Source organism: Euleptes europaea, chromosome 12, assembly GCF_029931775.1.
Source record: "Euleptes europaea isolate rEulEur1 chromosome 12, rEulEur1.hap1, whole genome shotgun sequence".
In the NCBI taxonomy this organism is placed as follows: Eukaryota; Metazoa; Chordata; class Lepidosauria; order Squamata; family Sphaerodactylidae; genus Euleptes; species Euleptes europaea.
The window spans coordinates 6,211,833-6,239,103 of record NC_079323.1 but is presented as its reverse complement, the minus strand read 5'-3'; the positions used below and the strand labels follow the sequence as shown (position 1 = coordinate 6,239,103).

Genomic DNA, 27,271 nt, shown 5'->3' with positions numbered 1-27,271 from the left:
GCTGGGTGACCTTGGGCTAGTCACAGCTTTCTCAGTCCCACCTACCTCACAGGGTGTCTGTTGTGTGGAGGGGAAGGAAAGGTGATTGTAAGCTGGTCTGATTCTTCCTTAAGGGGCAGAGAAAGTTGGCATATAAAAACCTTAACAAGAACACAATCCTATTGGGCACCTCTTTTGTGTGTATTTCATGTGTATAACACACACACCCCAAGAAACATACCTTGCTTTACTCAGAACTAATTAATGTTCTAACGTTGCAAATGGGAAACGATTTAAGATTTTGGTGGGTGAATAAGGTACATATTTAAATATAGCCCGGTGTTTTCTGTACCTATGAATTTTTGAAAGAGGGTAGGTATTGTATCAGTAGTCATCTTTTTTTTAAAAAGTTGAGAGTTTCCTTTTGATGTAAGGCTGGAGATGTTAATAGAAATTATGCTGGAGAAAATGTCAACAGAGGGTTGGATACTACCAGTTTTTCTGCTGGTGAAGGGAGAAGAACCCTATCAGGCTACTGAAAAGTCTTTGCAAGGAATCGAGGGACTTAGATGGATAAAAGCCACAGAGGATGGAAACTGCAGTGAGGAAAAGGAATTGAGAGAATTCAAGCAGAAAAGCTGGTTGGATCCAACCTAAAAGCAAGCAATTATTTGTGTGTTTGATGGAAACATGATAAAATATGGGGATTCTGTTCAAAATAAATCGCAAGGTCCATGGCTGTTATTTTTTTCTCCTCAACTACCTCGGATTCATAACCTTGCTTTGTTATGATATAAAGGCGTACAAAATAAAAAAACCAAAGAGCATACTGGCATGGATGAAAAATAAATTCATTAAGATTATTTCTCTGTACAGGTTGAATTTCCCTTCTCCAGACTGCTTGGAATTGGAAGTGGTCCATATTTCGGATCTTTCCGTATTTTGGAATATTTGCATCTGCACAATGAGGGAAATCTTGGGGATGGGACCCAAGTCTAAATTTGAAATTCATTTATGTTTTATATATGTTTTATACACACTTTATACACATAGCCCACGTTTTCAAATTCGAGATAAAACAGGTCTCTGAAAATGCGGGCAAAACACGGGGAAACGCAGGGGGAGAGCGAGGTGACCTCTGACGGTCTGAAACGGCACGCATAAACAAAACAGACCCCAAGTCGTCGGAGGGGTGACGGCAAGAGAAACATCCATGCATAGAAGACCAAACACAACCCTTTGAAAGCAAGTGAAAAGTAGGATCGTGCAAATTCCTTTAAGCTTAGACAGATTCCCCTGTAACCCCAACCATTACCACCATGTTCTAATCTTCTAATGCTTTTGCAGTGCAACTGGACTTGTCTTCTCCTTTTGCCCTTACAGAGGGATGTCCCGGCTTGTGTAACGGCAATGGCAGGTGCACCCTGGATGTCAACGGGTGGCATTGCGTCTGCCAGCTGGGCTGGAGAGGAGCGGGCTGTGACACTTCCATGGAGACAGCGTGTGGCGATGGGAAAGACAACGATGGAGGTAGGAGGCTCACTCCGGCTTGGTTTCCTGGGCGCTTGCGTCAGTTTGAAGACCAAGGAAGGGCTTGAATGCGGCAAAGAGCTTGAACGGAGCGGGTGCAGAGGAGAGCAACGAGGATGATCAGGGGCCTGGAGACCAAGCCCTACAAGGAAAGGCTGAGGGACTTGAGAATGTTAGCCAGCATGGTATAGTAGTTAAGGGCGGTGGTTGGGAGCGGTGGACTCTGATTTGGAGAACCGGGTTTGATTTCCCACTCCTCCACATGAGCGGGGACACCAATATGGAGAATTGGATTTGTTTCCCCACTCCTACACACGAAGCCAGTTGGGTGACCTTGGGCTAGTCACAGCTCTCTTTGAGCTCTCAGAGCTCGCCTACCTCACAGGGTGTCTGTTGTGGGGAGGGGAAGGGAAGGTGATTGTAAGCCGGTTTGAGTCTCCCTTGAGTGGTAGAGAAAGTCAGCATATAAAAAATTCTTCTGTTAAGTCTAAAGTAACGCTGTGCAAAAAATAATAATTTGGATTTGGGTTTATTGGACCCATTTTTTTTTCAGGAAACCTGGAATAAGCCGAATACCCATACCAGTAAATGGGTATTCCGGCTTTTTTTAGGTGTTCCCCCCCAAAAAAAAAATTGGGTCCATTTTAGCCTATGGGAGTTTTTTCCAAAGCTCCTGTGGGGGCATTTTTAGAGATAAGAGTTTCCAAATTTTCAGGGTAGCTAGAAAGGACTGTCTTTGCGTTGAACCCCAAAGTTTGGTAAACTTTGGGGCAGGGGGTCCGATTTTATGGGCCCCCAAAGGGGTTGCCCCCTTCTTCATAAAAAAGCATTGTGAATTTCAGGGTTCTCTGAATCAGACCAATGGTCCATCAGGGTCAGTATTGTCTACTCTGACCAGTAGCATCTCTCCAAAGTCTCAAGCAGAAGCCTTTCAAATCACCTACCTCTTGATCTTTTTAACTGGAGATGCTGGGGATTGAACCTGGGACCTTCTGCATGTCAAACTGATGCTGTACCACTAAGCCATGGCCCCTCCCTTTTGGGTCACAGCTCATCTTCAAAGCCACCTGTCTCTAAGAAGGTCCGAAACTGCTCGTGGTCAGCCGGGGGCAGGAGGAGCTTAAAAAGACAGTGTCAGTATACTGCACGGACTTACATCGAGTTCTGTTCCCCTAAATCCATTTGAGCACTAAAGTACCTTATGGGCAGTGCACAAAGCTTCTACAAATTAGTATTTATTTAATGCTTTCAGATGTTAGCATTTCTCACACATTATCTCAATGCAAACGTTACAAGTATATAAGGTAGGCTGGTATTAGTGGCCTGTATCCTACCACTCTGCAAAGCAAATTTGAAACCTTCCTGCAACTGAAGTGGCTGCTCTGTCAAGAGAAGAGCCACGTGACTTGGAAGAAGGTTCCTTATGCTAGAAGAACTTGCTCCAAACTAAGGTAGGATATCACCCGATGTGTCCATATTGTAGGTGGCCAGGGAGAGAGTTTCGCCATGGCTACCTAGCGAGATCATGAGAAAGGTGAGACTCAAACGGGAGACGTCTCTATTCGCGTTTCAGTTACAGATGTTAGCGAATTTCGGGGAAACTATTTCATTTTGAAAATCCCAGTTCCTGAGAATATTCTCGCTCAATTATCTTTTTTCTCCAACCCTACTCGTCAAATATAATAGAAACATTGCCATTTAAACTTATGCCTTCTTTGTGTCAGTTGTATGTAATGTATAAATAACACAAAATATGCCTTTTAAGAAACAAATTACTCTGCGACGTCGGTAATGAAGATGGGCAAGGTAACAGGCTTATGAAGGCAAACAGAAATGAAAATGAGAGTTTCCGTCTAGACATTAGGAAGAATTTTCTAACAGCTAGAGCGTTTCCTCAGTGGAACAGGCTTCCTCGGGAGGTGGTAAGCTCTCCTTCCCTGGAGATTTTAAAGAAGAGGTTAGATGGCCATCTGTCAGCAATGCTGATTCTGTGACCTTAGGCAGCTCATGAGAGGGAGGCCATCTTAGGTATCTTCTGGGCATGGAGTGGGGGTCACTGGGGGTGTGGGGGGAGGTAATTGTGAATTTCCTGCATTGTGCAGGGGATTGGACTAGATGACCCTGGTGGTCCCTTCCAACTCTGATCATATGAAAAAGAGCGGATGCATGCATTCCTAAGCTTAGCTATTATACTATGCCAACTTTTGTGTGAAGCAGAGTGGCGCAGAGTGTTAAGCTGCAGTGCTGCAGTCAAAAGCTCTGCTCATGGCCTGAGTTCAACCCCAACAGAAGTTGGTTTCAGGTAGCCGGCTCAAGGTTGACTCAGCCTTCCATCCTTCTGAGGTTGGTAAAATGAGTACCCAGCTTGCTGGGGGTAAAGGGAAGATGACTGGAGAAGGCACCGGCAAACCACCCCGTAAACAAAGTCTGCCTAGGAAACGTCGGGATGTGACGTCACCCCATGGGTCAGGAATGACCTGGGTCTTGCACAGGGGAACTTTACCTTTACCTTTACACCATGGATGGATGGATGGATGGATGGATGGATGGATGGATGGATGGATGGATGGATGGATGGATGGAGAGAAAGAGATGGATGAATGGTTGGGCAGGCATATTTATATTCTTGGATCCAAGATAACACAGGCAAAGAGGAGCTTTCGAAAAGGGACTTTCCCATCTCCGCCTCCTACTTCAGTCCACTGATTCCTCCTAACATTCTGCTCTCAGGGGTTGTGAGGGTCACAAACAGCATAGGATGCAAAGTGGCAGTTTGCAGTAGGAGAGAAGAATCAACCAAAGTTACCCGTCTCCTCCACCAAGGGAAGTGCTGTTATGCTAGTATAAAAATCCACCCCTTGTTCTGCGTTGAGAAATGTTGTTCAAGACTTTCTATTCCTTGGCTCCAACATCAACCAAAAAGGAGACTGCAGCCAAGAAATCAGAAGGAGATTGAGACTGGGAAGGGCAGCCATGAAGGAGCTAGAAAAGATTCTTAAGTGTAAGGCGGTGTCACTGGCCACCAAGGTCAAGTTAATTCTAGCTTTGTATTCCCTATTACTGTGTATGGGTGTGAAAACTGGACATTGAAGAAAGCTGATAGGAAGAAAGTAGATTCCTTTGAAATGTGGTGTTGGAGGAGAGTGTTACAGATACCGTGGACCGCCAAAAAGACAAATCAGTGGGTTGTAGATCAAATCAAGCCTGAACTGACCCTAGAAGCTAAAATGACCAAACTGAGGCTGTCGTACTTTGATCACATTATGAGAAGACAAGAGTCACTGGAAAAGACAGTCATGCTAGGAAAAGTGGAAGGCAGCAGGAAAAGAGGAAGACCCAACAAGAGATGGATTGACTCTATGAAGGAAGCCCCGGCCCTCAGTTTGCAAGACCTGAGCAAGGCTGTTAAAGATAGGACACTTTGGAGGACATTGATTCATAGGTTCGCCATGAAGTCGAAGGCATTGTGTGTGTGTGTGTAGGCTATTAACAGTAACAGCAGCTTATCTTATTACAAAGAAAACTCCAGTAGCCTGTTAAGGTTTGGATTAGAGGTTAAGAGAGATCCTATTGTAAGGCGGACGGAGGAATGTATAATTTGATTCCGTAAACCGCAGGACTGTGCCACCCCCGCACCCCTTCCAGCCAGCATTGAAGCATGATCTTTGTGATCTTTCAAGAGGGACTGGGAAAGTAAAGCCAAACCTTCGGTTCTCTGCTGCAAAAGGATCAGAGGTTGGGATTTTATTTTTATTTGTTTAATTTCATTGAATTCCTCAGATAGTTTTGCACATCTGGTGTGTTAACTAGCCCAAATTACTTCTCTTGCAAAAAAGATTTGGCAGAGGGAGGAGCGTGAAGGGGAGAAGCCTCTCCCCCCATCTCCGTTTCCCTCTCTGCGAAGAATACAAGCCTTAAAACAAAGGCCACTTTCTTCGTTCTCTCCCATGAAACTGGATACCACTGCGAGCTTTTCTATTTACAGTAGGCTCGAGGCAGCAATAGCGCTTGCCACGGCCAGATGCGTAAAATATTCAGATCTAAACTGTACTCTCCACGCCTGTGAATAGGACAAAGAAAACCCGTAGGTTTTTTCCTTCAAGGAATGAAGGGCATTTGCCTTTTTGGAAGAGGCTTCCCAGTCTCCAAAACAAACAAAAAAATGCCAGCATTATCTTCCAACGGAGCATCGTCTAACGTTGCACTGGCGCCTGGTCAGAATTACTTACATTTCAGTGCAATCCTAAGGAAATCCTAAGGATAGAGGTCTATAAAATTATGCATGGTATGGGGAGAGTGGACAGGGAGAAGCTGTTCTCCCTCTCTCATAGTGCCAGAACACGGGGTCATCTGCTGAAGCTAGAGGGTGAAAGATTCAAAACTGATAATCTGGAGAACGGGGTTGGTTTCCCTGCTCCTCCACATGAAGCCCGGTGGGTGACCTTGGGCCAGTCACAGTTCTCCTAACTCTCTCGGCCCCACCTACCGCATAGGGTGTCTGTTGCAGGGAGAGGAAGGGAAGGAGATTGTAAGCCGCTTTGAGACACCTTAAAAGTAGAGAAAAGAAGAAGAGTTGGTTTTTATATGCCGACTTCCTCTACCATTTAAGGCAGAATCAAACCGGCTTACAATCACCTTCTTTTCCCCTCCCCACAACAGACACATTGTGAGGTAGGTGGAACTGAGAGAGCTCTAAGAGAGCAGTAGACTCTAATCTTGAAAACCGGGTTTGAAGAAGAAGAAGAAGAGTTGGTTTTTATACACAGACTTTCTCTACCTCTTAAGGAAGAATCAAACCAGCTTACAATCGCCTTCCCTTCCTGTCCCCTCCTGACAACGGGCACCCTGTGAGGTAGGTGAGGCTGAGAGAGCTGTGACTTGCCCAAGGTCCGCCAGTTGGCTTCATGTTTAGGAGCAGGGAAACAAATCCAGTTCACCATATTAGCCTCAGTTGCTCATGTGGAGGAGTGGGGAATCAAACCCGGTTCTCCAGATCAAGAGTCCACCGTTCCAAACCACCGCTCTTAACCGCTACGCCATGCTGGCCCTCTGTCACAGGTCAGTTAAACGGCCATGGCCGCAGTGGCCATGCAGGGTCAGTCAGGCAATCCCATTACATCAAAGCCACTGTCTAAAATTCATTAAAATGAGAACAGTGCAGCCCAAAACGCAGCAGTAGGTGAAACATGGAAAAGAGAAGCCCATAAATAAGAGCAGGTAAGTTGTCAGTGACAGGCACACCTAAGCTAATTTTCCCTCTCCTGACATCCATATGCCAGTAACAAATATGGAGGACAATCCAGAGATCCATGTATCTAATAGCCATATGCCTCTCCTTAGTTGGCAAGTGATCTACAGAAGGATCTTTTATCATGGCAAATGGGCAGATTCCTACAGAAATGGGTGATCTATCAGATAACACGGAACTCTTTATTGCAACAACAACAAAGTTATTAATTTTTAGTTGCATAGAACTTCCCTTGCCAGGAGAGACTCCTTTCTAAATGTGGTTTTATTCTTTCAACACCGAGCAACATCACCAAAGCGATTGTGGAGCATTAGGGAGGTGCCGTTTAATCCACCATAATTTATTTCTCCTGGACGACGCCACTGCGATATCTGATTTCGTTTGAAATGGAAGAAGGGAAGGAAATCAAAGCATGCTCCAAGAAAGACCGACGTCCTTGTCTGTTCTAGTTTAGAGACTTGAAGTTTTATGTCTGCCTTGATTTCTCTCTTTCTGGATGCTCCGTGACACAGAGCAGCCCCTAAAGTCCCCCAGATTGAAGGGAGTGTAATCCTGTAACACCCATTAAGTCAAGGGGAGCTGAGGAGCTGAATCCCAGACCCATTTTCTGAAACTTTAAGAGCCCTAAAGATGTCGGGGGCAAAGACTCTTTGTCATACTTACACCTGATCAGGATAAAGGTAAAAGTAAAATCAAGCAGGGCCCAGACAGGAAGAAATATGAGGTGCGAGGTTCTTTCGTGCCTCATAACAGATGTGCCTCTGACAGCTGGCTCCTGAAACACATCTGCCTGGTTCAATGAAGACAAATTCCTCAAGGCCTTATCTGAGCCGGGATCAACGGGGAAACTGAGACGGGGTTTGAATGGGGAGAGACGTGTTCACAAAGCATGTGCTCTGACACCAAGGCCATTTATGCAGGGCTGTTTCCCTCGTGGTCACCACTCTGACGACTTTGGATCTTTGTGTCGGTTACGCGTACCGCTTCTGACCGTCAGAGGTCGCCCCGCTCTCATTAAAACGAGAAATAAAATAAAGGATAGCATACATCTTCAGCCGTTAGTCTAGGGTTGCCACCCTCCAGGCAGTGGCTGGAGATCTCCTGGTATTACAGCTGATCTCCAGGTGACAGAGATCAGTTCCCCTGGAGAAAATAGCTGCTTTGGAAGGTGGACTCTATGTTATTGAAGTCCCTCCCCTTTCCAAACCCCGCCCTCGCCAGGCTCCACCCCCAAAATCCCCAGGTATTTCCCAACCCGGAGCTGGCAACCCTAAGTTGTTCCCGTGAAAGAAACAGACCATGAAAAGCTTGTTCAAAACTTTTCACCCCTTAGGAATGGGGATCACAAAATAGCGTTGGATGTCTTGGATTTGCCACTCTCTAGATGCACATTTTCCCCGTCTGAATTCTCAAAACTCTGCATGGGGGCTTATTGTTGAGTTTTGAGAATTTGGATGAGAAAAATGTGCATCTAAAGAGTGGCAAACCCAAGGCAAAACCTCTCATGCATAAATGGCCTTCGAGGAGGGCAGGGAGCTGTTCCTGTTGGCAGCAGAGGAGAGTACTCGCAATAATGGGTTTAAATTGCAGGAGGAAAGGTACCAGCTGGATATTAAGAAAAAATTATTTTACAGTAAGAGTTGTTTGACTGTGGAATCAGCTCCCTAGGGAGGTGGCGAGCTCCCCCTCACTGGCAGTCTTGAAGCAGAGGCTGGACAAGCACTTGTCAGGGATGCTCTAGGCTGATCCTACATTCAGCAGGGGGTTGGACTAGATGGCCTCTAGGGACCCTTCCAACTCTATGATTCTTCACTCTTCATATCTCTGCCATTTCATTCCACCCCCCTTTCTTGTCCTGTATGCAGATGGCCTAGTGGATTGCATGGACCCCGACTGCTGCCTCCAGCCCTTGTGCCAGTCCAGTTCCCTCTGCCTGGGCTCCCCAGATCCCCTGGATATCATCCAAGAGACTCAGCCCCCTGTCTCCCAGCAGAACCTTCACTCGTTCTACGATCGCGTCAAGTTCCTTGTGGGCAAGGAAAGCACGCACGTCATTCCTGGAGAGAACCCTTTCAGCGAAGGGTAAGTACACCTCTTTTGAACCTGCAAACCCGACCCACGTGCAAGATAAAAGCGGAGGGGGTGTGCAACAGGGAGAGATGTGGAATAGTATAGTATAGCCCGATCCTGTCAGATTCCCTCCTGGCACTGGGTATTCCAAGGGTTACTGCCTCAGAAGGAAGAAGAAGAGAAAAGTTGGTTTTTTATATGCCGACTTCCTCTGCCACTTAAGGGAGAATCAAGCCGGCTTACAATCACCTTCCCTTTCCCTTCCCACAACAGACACCTTGTGAGGTAGGTGGGGCTGAGACAGCTCTAAGAGAGTTGTGACTAGCCCAAGGTCACCCAGCTGGCTTCATGTGTAGGAGTGGGGAAACAAATCCAGTTCACCAGATTAGCCTCCACTGCTCATGTGGAGGAGTGGGGGAATCAAACCCAGTTCTCCAGATTAGAGTCCACTGCTCCAAACCACCACTCTTAACCACTGCACCACTCTTGCTCCCAGATAAAAGTGGAGGGGGTATGCAATAGGGAGGGATGTGGAATGGTATAGTATAGCCCGATCTTGTCAGATTCCCTCCTGGCACTGGGTATTCCAAGGGTTACTGCCTCAAAATGTGGAGGTTCCATTTAGTCACCATGACTAGTAGCCACCGATAGGCCTGTCCTCCATGAATCTGTCTAATCCCCTTTTCAAGCCATCTGTGCCTGTGGGCCCCTTTTGGTCCCTCTGATTTTTTGACCCAAAAAGTCAAGTGTTTCCAGCCCTCTGCTTCAGCCTTGTTAAACTTCGGCACTCCGGACAGAAAGGAGCAGGCTGTTGAGTGTCACTCACCAAAGCTCGCTACCCGGCAGCTTCTCTCGTGCCGAGCCTTGCGGTGATGGACAGCGAAAAATGGCTTAAGGATACAAAGCAAACAGCCAGAGTAAGTGGCCAGGAAATCAATAAGAGGATGATCAAGCGGCAGATGAGCGCTTGTTTATCTGCTCATCACGGCGATGCGGAGAGACATCCTCGACGTTCGGGATTTAGTGCAGCGACTTGTTTCATCATCATGAACGCTCATTTCAATACAGGTGTTCATTTTGAGCGTTTGGCGTTTTTCTTTCTTGCCCATGAATAATGCAGAGTTGTTGATATTTTGGAGAAGGCGAGGCCTTTACATTTTATGCGCCGGAGCAATTCATCAAAGTCTTTTATATATATATATCTTCTTCTCTCTCTCTTTCAAACAGCAGCAACGCTCCCCTCATTTGTTAGAAAGCCAGATTATAATTCTGTAATAAATTCTCCCCAAAGCAGACTGTTACAGGTCGTTGGTTTCCCTGTACTCCACTAGACAATCAGGTTTTACTGTTTTCTTGGGGGGCAGGGAGGTTAAGCTGTATCTTAAAACCTTAGAAACATATATATGCACTGGGTCTTCGATTGATTGATTGAGTGAGTGAGTGAGTGAGTGAGTGAGTGAGTGAGTGCTTGATTCAGACTGTATCCCGCCCTCGCTCTCCGGCCAAGACCGGGCTCAGGGTGGCTAGCAACCCGTTACATAATGAACACAGTAAAAATCATAATAGCATAAAAATAGATAACAACTTGACAGCCTCATAACCATCAACTTAATAAGACATCCTCAGTAAACATTGAGTTTAAATATGACATCACAAATGAAGCTGCCTTATACTGAATCAGACCCATGGTCCATCAAAGTCAGTATTGTCTACTCAGACTGAAAGCGGCTCTCCAGGGTCTCAGGTAGAGGTCTTTCACATCACCTACTTGTCTAGTGTCTTTAACTGGAGATGATGGGGATTGAACCTGGGACCTTCTGCATGCTAAGCAGAGGCTCTACCACCGAGCCACGCCCCCTACCCAAGGAGATGCTGGGGACTGAACCTGGGACCTTCTGCATGCCAAGCAGATGCTCTACCACTCAGCCACGGCCCCTCCCCAAATTAGAGATGCCGGGGATTGAACCTGGGACCTTCTGCATGCCAATCAGATGCTCTACCACTCAGCCACGGCCCCCTCCCCATGGCTGGGATGGGAAGGTTCCAGCTCTAATGTTTGATCTATGATGGCTTTTTCACCCAGGCAAATAAAAATGTGATGCTGTGGTCACTGGGCCACGACAATAGTTAGCGATTCCCTCAAAGGGAGAAGAAACCACACACATGCTCATCATCAGTAAACAAGGCACCACAGTGATAAAACAGGTCAGATTTATTGGTGTCTGCTATGGGGTCTTGGCAGCCAAGTGCACGAAAGTTGAGAGTTCCAACTGGATTGGAACCAGATTCGGATGGAATCTGCAAGAGACGCAACCCAAAGGCCACAGGGCAATCTCATATTTCCAGACACAACTCGACAGCCACAATGCCAGTTGAAATGGAGACATAAAAGGGAGTCCTAGAAAGCCAAGCGTGTGACTGCTCCATCTTTTCATTAGGGGCTCAGAGGACGTTTTAATGCCTTCCTCTCGCCAGCCTCAGAGAAAGGCTGCCATTCTGTGTATTTCAAGCCAAGGAATACAGTGTTTGTTTGTTTTTTCACTCCGTCTATGACTTTCCAAAGAACTTCTGTTTCCCCCCTGCTTTTGGCCTAACAACTAGAGGGCAGGTTTTTTCCAAAAACCCAGATGCATTCAGAACCCAGAGCAGCTTGTTTTACTCAAAAGTATTTTCACCTATCGTCCGGTCCTGAGCCTTAGGAAGTTTGAGGCATTCCTTAATAGCATCAGTCCTCTTTCTCTCTTTGTGGGAGTTTTCACCATTTGAGATTCAGTGCAGAGCCCAAATTGCACATGAACCCATGAACACATGAAGCTGCCTTATACTGAATCCTTATACTGGACCTTATACTTGGTCCATCGAAGTCAGTATTGTCTACTCAGACCAGCAGCAGCTCTCCAGGGTCTCAGGCAGAGGACTTTCACATCACCTCCTTGCCTAGTCCCTTTAACTGGAGAGGCCAGGGATTGAACCTGGGACCTTCTGCATGCCAAGCAGATGCTCTACCACTGAGCCATGGCTGGCTCCAGAGTCTGTGACCTGGATGGCCCGGGCTAGCCCTATCTCATGAGATGTCAGCCCTGGTTAGTATTTAGATGGGGGGCACCAAGAAGTCCAGGGTCACTGCACAGAGACAGGCAACGGCAAACGGCCTCTGTTTGTCTCTTGCCTTGAAAATCTTATGGGGTCCCCAGCATAGTGTAGTGGTTGAGCAGTGGACTCTAATCTGGAGAACCAGGTTTGATTTCCCCACTCCTCCACATGAGCGGCGGACTCTAAACTGGAGAACCGGGTTGGTTTCCCCACTCCTACACATGAAGCCTGCTGGGTGACCTTGGGCGAGTCACAGCTCTCTCCGAACTCTCTCAGCCCCACCTACCTCTTAGGGTGTCTGTTGTGGGGAGGAGAAGGGAAGGTGATTGTAAGCCGGTTTGAGACTCCTTTCAGTAAAGAAAATCGGGGTATAAAAATTAGCTCTTCTTCATAAATTGGCTCTAGTTTGACAGCATTTTCCACCGCCATCCGTGTATATGGAGCTTTACCAACTGGTAAACAATTTTTAAAGGATCCTTTGCCCCACAGAAGACATACAGATTTAAAACAAAAACCTGAAGCTGCTATTATAAAAAAAGTTGGGTTGATCTATATAACATTTTCCCTACTGTTCAGAAATCTATTCAGTCAGTCACTGTTGCAGATTTTTAGGGTGGAAACAGCCAACAGTTTTGCAACTATGCCTGACTTAACATTACAGTTCTGGCCAACGGAAAACAGGCATATTTTGTGCATGCTCTAAGGTGCACCTCAGAAGCGATCGCAAAAAGCTTCTGCTGACTGTCGACGTGACTGACAGCCGGCCACTGGCTCCTGTCCATTTCTTTCTCTTTTTTGGCATTCAAACTTCTTTAATCATTACCAGTCTCTAGGGGGCCATCAAAACGAAACCCTGTCTATCCTCTTGATCCGTGTTCTTCCTTCCGTCTTCAAGCCCGCTGTCAAGTCATTACTTAGGCTGGAGGAAAAAATATCTGGCGATCTTCAAAGTCTGAAGTATTCACTGGAAAGAAACGTCTCCCCACCCATGTTTAAACATCCACTTCCAGTGCAATCCTAAGCAATTCATTTTAATGGGCTTAGACTGGAGTAACTCTGTTTAGGATTGCACTGATCATTAAGAGGTATACTGATCATAACGTAAATTTCTAGGAACAGAGATCACAAACTTTCTACGTCACTTCCTGTTTACATTGTGGAAGAAGCAACAGAATGAGGGGTAGGGTTGCCAACTCCAGGTTGTGAAATTCCTGGAGAATTGGGAGTGGTGCCTGTGGAGAGCGGGATTCAAAATGGGTAAAAGGAAGTATGTTCTTCACACAACACATAGTTAAAGTGTGGAACTCCCTTCTCCAGGATGTGGTGATGGCTGACAACTTGGAAGGCTTTAAGAGGGGAGTGGATGTGTTCATGGAGGAGAGGGGTATTCAAGGCTACTAGTCAAAATGGATACTAGTCATGACGCATACCTATTCTCTCCATTCTTAGAGGAGCATGCCTATTGTATGAGGTGCTGTGGAACACAGGCAGGATGCTGCTGCAGTCGTCTTGTTTGTGGGCTTCCTAGAGGCACCTGGTTGGCCACTGTGAACAGACTACTGGACTTGATGGACCTTGGTCTGATCCTGCATGGCCTTTCTTAGGTTCTTATGGGATTTGGGGCAGGGTATAATGCCATAGAGTCAACCCTCCAAGGCAGGTAAGCTGATCTGTATTGTCTAGAGATCTGATGTAATTCTGGGAGATCTCCGGGTCCCACCTGGAGGTTGGCTATCCTAGAGAGAGCTGGTAGAACAGGAGACTCAAGGAAGGAGAACAGACGAATGTCAGGAGATGCAGCTGTATCTCCTTAAACTTTGTTTTTGGTAGAGGTTAAGTAAAGAGGAGTTGTCAGGTGGATGGTTACACTTAGTCGCAGAATGCTAAAAGTATGGCTGCCACTAAAAATGGCAGCTGTGTGTCTAGTCTGCCCCTCTTTCTCTGTCACCAAGGCTCCAGCATTTGGAAGCCGATACATATCCCAGGGCCTCAATATTTACAGAATTCCCACAGTCCCCGGCAGCATCACAATTCTCATTTTGGACAAAATTCCCAAGAATGTCAGAGGCAGCTGGGAGAATCCTTGGTTTGCATGCTCATCGTGTCCATATTAGACCAGAGTTAGACTGGAGTCCACTAGTACCTTAGAGACTCACAAGATTTTGGGGGTATGAGCTTGTTGGGAGTCAAAGCTCCCTTTTCCAGTTACAAGTAGCAATGGAGGTCTCTATCTGACAAAGGGAGCTTTGACTCTCGAAAGCTTACACACACACACCCAAATCTTGTTAGTCTCTAAATTGCTAGTGGACTTGAATCTAGATTAGACTAGGCCACCGAGGGTGCTTTTTCCAAGGGCTCCCAAAATCAGGGCATGGGCACAGTCCATAACATTGATGGGAACGTCCCTAGAATTATGATATCACAACATTCTGCGTTCCCCTCGCCATCGTTAGCCAATAAGGTGAAGAAGTGATGAGGAAATGCAGACCGTCGTGACCTCACAAGAGGAAGGGAGTTCAGTCAGACATCTTGCTTGTGGGCTTCCTAGAGGCACCCGGTTGGCCGCTGTGTGAACAGACTGCTGGACTTGATGGGCCTGGGTCTGATCCAGCAGGGCTTTTCTTAGGTTCTTATTGTGGAACTCCCTGGCCTAGGATGTGGTGATGGCTACCAACTTGGAAGGCTTGAAGAGGGGAGTGGACATGTTCATGCAGGAGAGGGTTATCCATGGCCACTAGTCAAAACGGATACTAATCATGATGCATACCTATTCTCTCCAGGATCAGAGGAGTGTGCCTATTATCTTAGGTGCTGTGGAACACAGGCAGGATGGTGCTGCTGCAGTCGTCTTGTTTGTGGGCTTCCTAGAGGCACCTGGTTGGCCACGGTGTGAACAGACTGCTGGACTTGATGGGCCTGGGTCTGATCCAGCAGGGCCTTTCTTATGTTCTTATGTTCTTACATTCAAGCTGGTTAGGACACCTAGAGGTTGGGCCGCCAATTTCAGCAGCCGCTGCATGTTTACCGTGGTTCTCCTGTTTTTCCTTGAAAAACCTTAACTAGAAATACCTTGTTTTACAAATGGCTGTGGGGTTATTTTGATTCAACATTTGTTTATGTGTTTATTCACTTCCTTTCCTTCACCTTCTCCTCCATCTCACACTCCTGACAGTTCCTCCGCAAATCTGTCATAGTCCCTCCGTCCCTCCTTGACGCTTCACAATACCCTGCAGCGGACTGTCTGTCCAACGTCAAGGATTTCGGTCCGCACGCTCAGCCTGACGGCGGCTGGTTGGCGCACTGTTTGTTGCCGAATATAATTGCTTGTTTTGTTTTCCTGCTGCCCGGCGTATGCCCAGTCCTTGCTGGAACTCACTGGCATTACAAACAGGTGGCGCGGGAACATGTCTGCACAACCACTTTTTAAATTCTAATTTCCCATAGTAGCAGTTTGCTATATGTATGTACGTTAATGCTATCAAGTCACAGCTGATTCGTGGCAACCCCCAGCGAGGGGCTGTCAAGGCAAGCAAGGTGGTTTTCCATTGCCTTCCCCATTCCTACGTGTGAAGCCTGCTGGGTGACCTTGGGCTAGTCACAGTTCTCTCCAAACTCTCTCAACCCCACCTACCTCACAGGGTGCCTGTTGTGGGGAGGGGAAGGGAAGGTGATTGTAGGCTGGTTTGATTCTCCTTAAAAGGTAGAGAAAATCAGCATATAAAAACAAACTCTTCTTCGCTTGCAACACCTGTACATGTAGAAGACAAGGGTTGGGTGGTCTCTTGGGAACTTTCTTCTTTGTGGGTTCAGTTTCCAAAGCCACTAAGATACATGTATTTTTCAGATTTGAGTCCAGTAGCAATTTAAAGATCGAAGAGATTTTGGGGGGTATAAGCTTTCAAGAGTCAAGGCTCCCCTCGTCAGATAGGAACCTCACATGAACACATGAAGCTGCCTTATACTGAATCAGACCCTTGGTCCATCAAAGTCAGTATTGTCTACTCAGACCGGCAGCGGCTCTCCAGGGTCTCAGGCTGAGGTCTTTCACATCACCTACTGGCCTAGTCCCTTTAACTGGAGATGCCGGGGATCGAACCTGGGACCTTCTGCATGCTTAGCAGAGGCTCTCAGCCCCTCCCCTCGTCAGATAGGAACCTCCATTCCTACTTCTATCTGACGAAGGGAGATTTAACTCTTGAAATCATATTGGCCTATATGGTGCTACTGGACACGAATTCAGCCCTCCTGAAAACTATCCTCGTGTTTTGTAGCCTGACAGAACAATGTATACTGTGAAATACAGGATTTCCCCTCTTTGACTCTTTTTGAGGCAATGGTCACTACACTTCCTTTGCTTGGCATAGAACTGCCCGCTTCACCCAGGGGAATAGAGATACATTAATTTAGTCTCCTAGTGAATTATGCATTACTTGATAATATGACAGTCTCAGATTATTATATGCCAAAATTACCATCTACATTCTTGCAATTTAGAAGTAAACTTATCTTTCCCAGATATTAAGGGAATCCCAGAGGTCAATTAAAAAAAAAATCAGGGCTCTGGGAAGGACTAATTAAAAATAGCAACTAAAGAGTTGTTTCGATTAAAAGTGTTCTTCCCAACTTGCATCAAAGCGGTTTCCCAAAAATAACTTCAAAGCAAATGTAAGCAAACTCATAAGAGGGGACCATATTAATCGATGAGTGGATTGCTGAGTCTTCAACTGCAAGAAATCCAGTTTTACTAAAGCACCCTATTGAAAGGGCTAGGGCTGATTGAAATGGATCTCCTCCTGTTAACGGGAGAGATAATTGTATGTACATATATCGAGAGACTTTCCTGAGCGGGACTGAGAGAAAAGACTCTCTTTGCCATGCCACTTAAATTGTTTGCAGTGTAATTGCATTTAGACCAAGGTCTTCTGAAGGAAATGGCTGACTAAATTAGCATTAACCGGGTTCCTTTGGGGCTCATTGCATTGTGGGTAGTCTCGCCTCCAGAAAGGACGGGTTGACCCGCGAGAGGCCAGATTCTTACGAGGTGTGGTGTTAATTGATTTTCCCAAATGGGGCAAATTTTATCACTCGGGGAAATGAATTTTTTTTAATACCAAAAAAAAAAAAATCTCATCAGGCAAAGTGTGGCGTTTAACCTCTTCATCATTTTTCTTCCGCTCATCCCTCTCGGCTGCATTTGGACAAGTACAGATTTGTTCGTGCCGCTCCAATCTCTTTGTAGCCCCCGGTTTCAATGTGACCAGATTATCACTTTGGAATCCTCTTGCTGAACCCTTAAAAAAATCTTGTTTTCCCCCCTTGTTTAGAGCAGTAAAGGGAGACTCCAAGCTTTAATCTTCTCGTGCAATCTCCCTTTTCCCCTTTACAATGATGCCATAAGCAACTTCATCTCTAGAAAGTGCCTCAGACTGTCCCATGGCCACCATTTTAGTCAGGGACGTCTCCATTTCACCTTGCCCTTGAACACTTCATTGTTCACCATAACCAAACAGAGAGGGAAAGAGTCCCTCTCTCCAAATTCTGATAGTGGGGCTATGTATGGTTTACTACTCAGAGATTCCTATACATTTGAGTGTGTGTAAAGAGCCGTCAAGTCGCAGCCGACTTCTGGCAACCCCAGAAGGGGCTTTCAAGGCAAGTGAGAAGCAGAGGCGGTTAGCCATTGCCTTCCTCTGCAGAGTCTTCCTTGGTGGTCTCCCTTCCAAGCACTGACTCTGCTTAGCTTCCAAATTCTGATGAGATTGTGCTATACCATGCCACCTTCCATCCTGAGATTGTGTGTGTGTGAGTGTGTCCGTGTAAAGTGCCATCAAGTCACAGCCGACTTATGGTGACCCCAGCAAGGGGCTTTCAAGGCAAGCGAGAAGCAGAGGTGCTTTGCCATTGCCTTCTTCTGCAGAATCTTCCTTGGAGGTCTCCCTTCCAAGTACCGACCCTGCTTAGCTTCCGAGATCTGACGAGACCAAGCTGTACCATGCCACCTCCCCTCCCATTCCTACATACTTGACTGGAGCAGAATTAGCTGAGATCAGTGATAACTGCCTCCTTTTCTGGCATTCGACAACTTTACATTCACAGGTTTGCTTCAGAGAGCCAGTGAGGTCCCGTGGTTAGAGTGTCAAACTAGGAAGACTCTCCATTCAGGACTCTGTTCAGCTGTGACATTCGTTGGGTGACTGTGGGTCAATCACTCATCCTTGCCTACCTCGCGGGGCTCTTGGGAAGATAATGGGGAGAAGAGGAGAACCGAGTGTGTAGTCCTGAGCTCCTTAGAGGAAGGACAGGATAAAAATGTGCCAAGTAGACTTGCTACCAGGCTGCCTTCCCAGAAATCGCTAGCACCAAAGTGAAGCTTGAGTTCTCATCCACTTTCATAAGAGATTACAAAAAATCTTAGTACCTCCTACAAAGGCCCTTCGTTCTTGCTAACGTGCAAAGGTTCTCATACATCCAGGAACACTATCCAGTTTCTGAATGCCATTCGAATCAAATGCTAAAGCCAGAGTGTCAAACATAAAGCCCGTGGGCTGGATCTGGCCCCTTGAGAACTCTTATCCAGCCAGCCGAGGAAACCACCCCCACACTCTCAGTCTGATCTGGCGAGACGTGGCCCAGCCCAACCAAGTGAGATTTATGTCATACCCGGCCCTCATAACAAATGAGTTCGACACCCTGTTCTAAAGCTTTTCCTAGACTTTGCCTCTTCAGAGATAGTGTGGTATGGTGGTTAATATGTTGGATGTGGGAGCCTGTAATTCAAACTCCCCACTGTGCAAGGAAAAACTGACGGTATTCTTGGGACGAGTTTTTCTCCCCCCATCCAGCCTACCACACGGGTTTATTGTGCTGATAATGTTTAAAACTCTTTTCTTTTTCACTTCTGTGCAGCCACCCTTGTGTGATTCGTGGACAGGTGATGACATCCGACGGGACCCCGCTTGTCGGCGTGAACATCAGTTTTGCTAACAACCCCCTTTATGGCTACACGATCAGCAGACAAGACGGCAGGTATATGGTGTCCCTCTCCCATCTTCGGCCATATGGGGTACAGGCATACCTTGCTTCGTTTTGCTGTGCTTCGCGGATATTATATTTTCGAGCGAGTCTATTGGCGCAATTTTTCAAACAGCATGTTCTCACTTCATGTCTCTGTGTCACATTTGGCTAATTCTCGCAATATTTCAAACTTTTTTTGCAATTTGGACAAGTAGACTTTATTAGAAACGTTTTCTTCATTCTTCGATAAATTCAAATACATGTGGAGGAGTGATTCTATTGCATGTTGGGGTTTATGCTTACAGAAGAGTTTCGCGGAATAGTATTTGTTTTTCGGAGATGTTTGGTCGTTGAGATTGTTTGGTTCACAACATGTCTGCTGTTGGAATGTTTCACAAAATGTTTGCATTCGAACCATTTGCAGATGTTCTCGATAGGGCTTGCATTTGTTCTCATACTACTTTCTGGGGGCCTTCCCCCGTCCCCCCTGGTCTGCCCTTGCCTCCTTCCTGTCTGAAATTGTCCGCATTCTTTTAATTATATGAAATATTTCCATTTTCAGTGAGCGTCCTCTAGATGGGAGGTGCTTTCCTCTTTCCTTTGCAGCTGCCTGCTGTGATGTTCATTAACAATAAATACAGGTGACAGGGAATAAATTGGGTGGGTGCTTTCTCACAATGCTTTTGCAATGGCTCCCCCCCAAAAAACTGTTTTCTGCCCCAAGGGGAGGGGAAATCAGCTTACAAATCAGGTTGTCTCTCCATTAGGGAGATGAGGGAGGGTTTCAGGGGCTGAGAAAGCCTCCATGAATTTTGTCTTCAGTACGGTGAATGATTCCTTTTAGCTTATTATTTTGGATGAGCGCAGCTCCTGGCCTGTGAACCTGAAAGAAAACTGACCGAGGCTTTCTTAGCCACTGAAACCCTTGATCAGTTTTGTGTCCAGTACACTAGGTTAGCACTCTGAAAGCTCAGTTGAATCCAGAGTTATCCCCATCTAAGGCTACTGAGTTCAGTGAGTTCAGATCAGAGTAATTCTATGTAAGATTGCACTGTGGGTGTATTAACTTGAAGCATAGGAACCAAGTCCTATGAGGAAAGGTTGGGTATGTTTAGCCTGAAGAGGAGAAGACTGAGAGGGGATATGATAACCATGTTCAAGTACTTGAAGGGCTGTCATATAGAGGAGGGTGCCGAGTTGTTTTCTGTTGCTCAAGAAGGTCGGACCAGAACCAACGGGTTGAAATTAAACCAAAAGAGTTTCCGTCTAGACATTAGGAAGAATTTTCTAACAGTCAGAGCAGCTGGTCAGTGGAACAGGCTTCCTCGGGAGGTGGTTAAGCTCTCCTTCCCTGGAGGTTTTTAAGAAGAGGTTAGATGGCCATCTGTCAGTAATGCTGATTCTGTGACCTTAGGCAGATGATGAGAGGGAGGGCATCTTGGCCATCTTCTGGTCACTAGGGGTGTGGAGGGGGGAGGTAGTTGTGAATTTCCTGCATTGTGCAGGGGGTTGGACTTGATGGCCCTGGTGGTCCCTTCCAACTTTATGATTCTATGTTTCAAATAAAATTGAAAGTAGACACAGGCATAGTCACCCCCCAAATCTCCAGGTGTTTTCCAACCCAGAGTTGGCAACCCGAACCAGATCCGATGCTCTGTGTAACGAATCAAAGAATTAAACCACAAAACTGACTTCTTTTGAGAACAACAACAAAACCCTTGCCTCAGACTATCGACTAGATAGACCTTACATGGCAGAACAAATTCCACAAAGGCAGAGACATCAACAGCACACACACACGTGCACGCACCCCATCAGAGGGATCGCTTTGATGCCTCTTGATGTGAAGAGAGTTTTGCCAGTATTAATTTTGATTCTGCTAGAGGGGCTCTTTTTCTTGTCTTTTCTTTTTCCCCGCTTTGCCCGAGCAAGGTAACTTCAAGGCGAAGGCAGGAGCCGACGAGCAGGCCGCGTCTCCTGCAACACAGTGTCGCCTCTATGCTTTGTGCATCTGTTGAGCTCGCCTGACATAAGATCAATGCCTTCCCTTTTGAGTCAGGTTGCACGGCGGGCCCAAGAGGTAGCTTCCCCTAGCCCTCCCCCAAATTGGTCCGAATGCCTTCCCAATGCTCATTAGAGTCCATTCGTCCTATCAACTCTGGCTCACCACTGAGGGCAGCTGGGGTGATTCCATAAACGACTCCTGATTTCCCAGCAGTTTGGTAGACGCAATTTGAAGAAGAGGAAGAGTTGGTTTCTATATGCCGACTTTCTCTACCACTTAAGGGAGACTCAAACCGGCTTACAATCCCCTTCCCTTCCCACAACAGACACCCTGTGAGGTAGGTGGGGCTGAGAGAGCTCCAAGAGAGCTGTGACTTGCCCAAGGTCACCCAGCTGGCTTCGTGTGTAGGAGTGGGGAAACCAACCCGGTTCACCAGATTAGCGTCCGCCGCTCATGTGGAGGAGTGGGGAATCGATCCCGGTTCTCCCGATCAGAGTCCACCGCTCCAAACCACCGCTCTTAACCGCTGCACCACGTAATTTGAGGTTGGGAGGGGGTATTGGAAGAAGGGAAAAAACCCAGCTCTTCCTATATCCCCCCACCCCCGGCCGCCTTTAGTGTTCCGTCTCAGGCTGGTTTCGAGTCTTTGCCAAAGGCTCACAGTTGATAATGCCCTAATCAAGACTTAAACGCTATTTGGTTTGCTGGGAAGCAGTAAATCAGTTTGGGAGAGTCAGCGGGCAGACCAGTCCTGTGAATTCGAGGTCCCTACTTAAATCGCAAAAAGAAATACTTCAGTTTAAAAAATTAAGATGTGTCCCTACTTGAATTGCAGAATAAATGCTTCCGTTTTACAATCAAGAAGTTCCGCTTTCGCTGCACAGATGGAAATAAATCTGTCCTGTCAGAAGTATTTTTGTTTTGGCAATGACGCACACACTCCCTCCCATGGGACTTTGTCTCTGAGACTCCTGGTTTTTATTTCTGGTCCTGTTGACAATCAGGTAACCAAGTAGGCTGACAAAAAGCCTAATAACATAATGAATGCTGATGGATTACACACAGAGTTGCCTGGAGATACCTGGAGATTTTGGGGGTGGAACCTGAGGAGGGCAGGGTTTGGAGAGGGAAGGGACTTGAATGCCATAGGGTCCAATTGCCAAAGTGGCCATTTTCTCCAGGGGAACTGATCTCTTTCACCTGGAGATCAGTTGTAATAGTGGGAGATCTCCAGCCACCACCTGGAGGTTACAGAAAAATATATACTTGGTCTGCAATTATGTAGTTATTCAAGAATAGTGCAGTCACTATGGCTTCTAAAAATTATATATCACCAGTGACACATAAGTGTAAACAAAATTGACTATATGTATTGTTCATGTGCTGCCTCAGCCACGTTATGAGATTCATACAATTTAGTTTCAAAAAATAAATAAACACTTTATACTTAATATGTTATATGCACATATAGCAGTGAAAATATATCATACAACAAACAAAAATCAACAACAAGACAGGATTCCGGTATATGCCCTGTTTATACTTTTATACTTACCAACTGAGGAAATTTACTTTGAAACAGGGCATATACCGGAATCCTGTCTTGTTGATGATTTTTGTTTGTTGTATGATATATTTTCACTGCTATATGTGCATATAACATATTAAGTATAAAGTGTTTGTTTGTTTTTTGAAACTAAATTGTATGAATCTCATAACGCGGCTGAGGCAGCACATGAACAATACATATTAGTCGATTTTGTTTACACTTGTGTGTCATTGGTGATATATAATTTTTAGAAGCCATAGTGACTGCGCTATTCTTGAATAACCACCTGGAGGTTGGCAACCCTAGCAACTGCCATGCAGTAGGGGTGAGATCTGCTTGGGGGGGGGGGTTTAGCTAATATTGTTTTCCATACTGAAAAGTCCCCTCCTTTCCCCTCTGGTGGCAGCTTTAAGCCCTGGTTGAGGTATGACTGGGTTCCCATATTGTCCTTTTTTCACTACAAGAAACTTAAAGCGGGGGAGGGGGGCTGCGGAGGCAGCATAGGGGAAAGAGTTAACTCTCCCTTCCTTAGTGCCCCATCAATGTCAGCACTCGCTACTTCCTCTCCACATCGCGTCTATGTTGCAAGTAGGCTAATTGAAAGTCATCAACGTCAGCACTCGCTACTTCCTCTCCACATCGTGTCTATGTTGCAAGTAGGCTAATTGAAAGTTCCCACCATTGACGCCATGGGTTTTTCTTTGCAAAGCTCCTGTGAGGGCATTTTGGGAGGGAGAGTTCCCAAATATTCAGGGTAGCATGAAGGGACTGTCCTTGCACAAACACCAAAGTTTGGGGAAGATTGGGTCAGAGAATCTGTTTTTATGGGGTTGCCCCTTCCTCCATAGAAAAGCATGGGCGTCTAGGCGAGGATCAGAGAATCTGACGAGCTTCTGTATGGAGTGGGGGTGACCCCTTCCAGACCCCATAACTTCGGATCCCCTGATCCAAACTTCACCAAACTTGAAGGGTTCCTGCAAGGAGAGTTCCTTGTAGCTGCAATGCGAATTTGGGGACTCCACGTGCAAAAATACCCCCCAGGAGCCGCAAAAAGTCACGAAAAGTCCCCATAGGCTTTACTGGTATGGGAATTCGGCTTATTTCGGGTTTCCTGAAAAAAATCGGACCAAATAAACTCGAACCCAAAATTTACTGCATTTTTTTTTTTGCACGACCCTACTTCTGGGTAGATGGGGTGATCTGAAGATTATTTTTCTTCACAATTAAATGCTGGCTCTTTCTCCCACCCTTGTGCTGTTGCTTTCTTACACCCTTGTGCTGTTGCTTTCTTTCGGAAGAGGTGAAAGATTTTCTTTGCACACTACTCGTTGTCATTTTTGTTTTCATTTTAGGGAAAGTCCGCACAATCTGGTTTTTCAAGGGAAATTTCACCAGGATATAAGAAGGGGGGGATCACTGCCGTTCTTGCGGCAGTTTTCAGCAGCCACAGTAGCTGACGCCTTAATATTAATTGGTTGGTTTTCTTTTTCCCCGTCCCTTGTGTCTGTTTCTCAACAGCTTTGACCTTGTCACTAATGGCGGGATCTCCATCATCCTCCATTTTGAACGGGCTCCCTTCATCACCCAAGAACACACCCTCTGGCTGCCGTGGGATCGCTTCTTTGTCATGGAAACTATCGTCATGAGGCATGAAGAAAACGACATCCCGAGTTGTGACCTCAGCAACTTTGCCCGGCCCAATCCTGTGGTCTCGCCGTCACCCCTGACTGCATTTGCCAGCTCCTGTTCCGAGAGAGGCCCCATCGTTCCAGAGATCCAGGTGTGAACCAAACTGAGGGAGGGGGTGGGATATCTCCACATGGCAGCCTCCTGTGTCCCTGCTGAGCCGTGGTGATGAATGAGCCCCCTCGTCCTCCCCTCGAATCGGCCTTGGCGAAACCGAGCTGTTTGCCAGTAGACCAGCAAAAAGCTCGGGTACCCTAAGCCTGGTTCCAAAAGTCACAGGGGTGACATGGGGAGCCCCAATTCCACTATTGTGGCTCAGGGGAGGGGCTGTGGCTCAGTGGTGGAGCATCTGCTTGGCATGCAGAAGGTCCCAGGTTCAATCCCCGGCATCTCCACTTAAAGGGACCAGGCAAGTAGGTGATGTGAAAGACCTCCGCCTGAGTCCCTGGAGACCCACTGCTGGTCTGAGTTGACAATACTGACTTTGATGGACCAAAGGGCCTGATTCAGTATTAGGCAGCTTCATGTGTTCACCTCGGTATGCCTGCTGCTGATGCCTGCCATGAGAACTACGTTTCCCAGAGGGCTTTGGGTGCCATTGTACCTTCATCCGGTGCACTTTGATGAAAGAAGGAAGGGGATACTTTCCTTTCAGCTGGTTCTCTGCCCACCACTATCAAGCAATACCAGTAAGGGCACTGGAAAGTGTAGGAAGAGAGGGGATGAGGCAGAGAACAATGTATGGGGTAGGGCTTTCCCCCCCCCCAATCTTCCTGACATAGAATCATAGAGTTGGAAGGGACCACCAGGGTCATCTAGCCCAACCCCCTGCACAATGCAGGAAATTCACAAATACCTCCCCCACTCACACCCAGTGACCCCTACTCCATGCCCAGAAGAAGGCCAAGATGCCCTCCCTCTCATGAACTGCCTAAGGTCATAGAATCGGCATTGCTGACAGATGGCCATCTAGCCTCTGCTTCAAAACCTCCAGGGAAGGAGAGCCCACCACCTCCCAAGGAATCCTGTTCCACTGAGGAACCGCTCTAACTGTTAGAAAATTCTTCCTAAGGTCTAGACGGAAACTCTTTTGCCTGCTCAAGGTCTTTTGGAATAGAATGCAGTAATATTCTTTGAGTAAGTTAGTTAGGAGAGAGCCAGCAAGGTGTAGTGGTTAAGGTGTCGGACTAGGATCTGGGAAACCCAGGTTCGAATCCCCACTCTGCCATGGAAACTTGCTGGGTGACCTCGACCCAACAAGTATTTGGATGGGCGACCTCCAAGGACTAGAGGCAGGCAATGGCAAACCACCTCTGAACGTCTCTCTCCTTGAAAACCCTACAGGGTCTCCATAAGTCAGCTGTGACTTGACGGCAAAAAAAAAAGTTAGGTAATCCCTCCTCCCTGCAATATGATCAGAGCTGGGGGCTCTCACCTGCCTCGGCAGCCAGAGAGTGGCATTCTCAGACTAGCGGGCAAAAGATTCCTCATCCAGTCGTTTCCTAACCCTAACCCTGCTTCAGGATCCACAAGTTTTCCAGGGTATGAGCCAGAGGTGTTGAACTCATTTGTTACAAGGGCCTGATAAGACATAAATGTCACTTGGTCGGGTCGGGCAATGCCTCGCCAGCCCAGATTGGGATGGGGGGTGGCTGCCTCAGCTGCCTCATGGGCCAGATAAGGGCTCTCAACTTATCCAGTAGAAGCAGGGGTAGTAGTCCTTGAGGGTTAAGATTTAGTTTAAGCTCGGAGTCACGGCGTGAGCATGCTGACGTTTTACGCCGTACCCTTCCCTGCGCCTTTCACCAGCACTAGCTTGGCATCGTCGCTTCCCTCCGCGATTGACCTTTCCTACAAAACAGCAGTCAGTCAATAAGGGCGGACCACACTTGAGAGAAGCAATCATTTCCTAACACGGAATTGGACGAGACGCATCCTTGGTCGTTAGTTCTGCCTGCCTGTCTCCCGAGCGAGCCGGCTACAAAGACAGGTTGCATTAAAGGATTACTCCCCGCACGCCCCTCATCGCCTAACACTGCTCCGCTTGTAACTGGCTGCCTAAGATCCCAGCATGCCTGGTTGCTAAGCATGTAAAATACATAATTTTTTTAAAAAAAGAAGAAGGGGGGAAAAAACATCCTGGCTTTTCCCAGCTCTGTTGTTTCTCACCCTTCTACATGGTGGAGCTATGCAAATTGAAAAGGCCGCATTGGACATAGTCCGAGAGCCACAGAACGGCGCTTTGGCTTTTCCTAGCTGTCACTTTGCGGCGGCTCCTGGCTTGTGAATTACCCTTTTCAGGATGTATTTGGGGTCTCTGCTAATTGCCCTAAGCATCCTTTTATGATGATTGTGCAATTAAAATTAACCAGCAGAGGGAAAGGACAGGATGGTTTTTATAAATGTAATTAAAAGCCCCCACTATTAAAAATATCCACCCTGTTCACCAGCAGCAGACGTGATAGCTAATGCAACTGTTTCCACATGCCCTTGCCAAGAGACGGAACAGTTTGGCCTTTGGTGGTCAGCATGAGCATTTATTTCAGCTCGCTGCTGTCTTTGCAGATATCTCCAGCATCCAAGCCGTTAGGAAAAGTTTTCTGAAAAATTGTTGAAAACACATCGATGTGTCCTTTAATAATTAAGTGCTGTCAAATCGCAGCCAACTCATGGTGATCCTTCATGGGGTTTTCTAGGCACGAGATGAGGAGAGGTGCATCGTACCCCAGGTCTTCCTTGCTGGCCTCCCATCCAAATACTAACCAGGGCAGACCCTGCTTAGCGTCCAAGCTCTGACAAGGGGCACTTTCACACTTGCTGAATAATGCACTTCCATTCCATTTTCAGTGCACTTTAGAAATTATTTGCAAGTGGACTTTGGTCATTTATGCATGGGAACTTGGACTCATGTTCGCCCCCTGTCTGACTCAGTTGTTCCTTGGAGTTCTGCATTAGTTTTCCCTCCATTAGAAATGACCTCACTGCCAGCCCTCGCAATGTCCAGGTCTTCCCATTCCTCTGTTAATCCAACTCTTCCCTCTCCCCTGAGCTCAGCCTGGCTAAAATCTTAGTGCAGAAGGCAAAGCATAGGACACAG

General features: G+C 46.7%; 1 protein-coding gene across 1 annotated transcript in view; it reads left to right on the top strand.

Annotated features, from left to right (window-relative positions):
- Window positions 1-27,271, top strand: part of TENM4 (teneurin transmembrane protein 4) — a 450,745-nt gene that overhangs the window by 367,256 nt on the left and 56,218 nt on the right. The window contains exons 16-19 of the mRNA XM_056858091.1: window positions 1,363-1,509; window positions 8,623-8,839; window positions 18,827-18,946; window positions 24,007-24,268. Coding sequence (XP_056714069.1) covers window positions 1,363-1,509; window positions 8,623-8,839; window positions 18,827-18,946; window positions 24,007-24,268 — 746 coding nt within the window. The remainder of the gene's footprint in view (window positions 1-1,362; window positions 1,510-8,622; window positions 8,840-18,826; window positions 18,947-24,006; window positions 24,269-27,271) is intronic.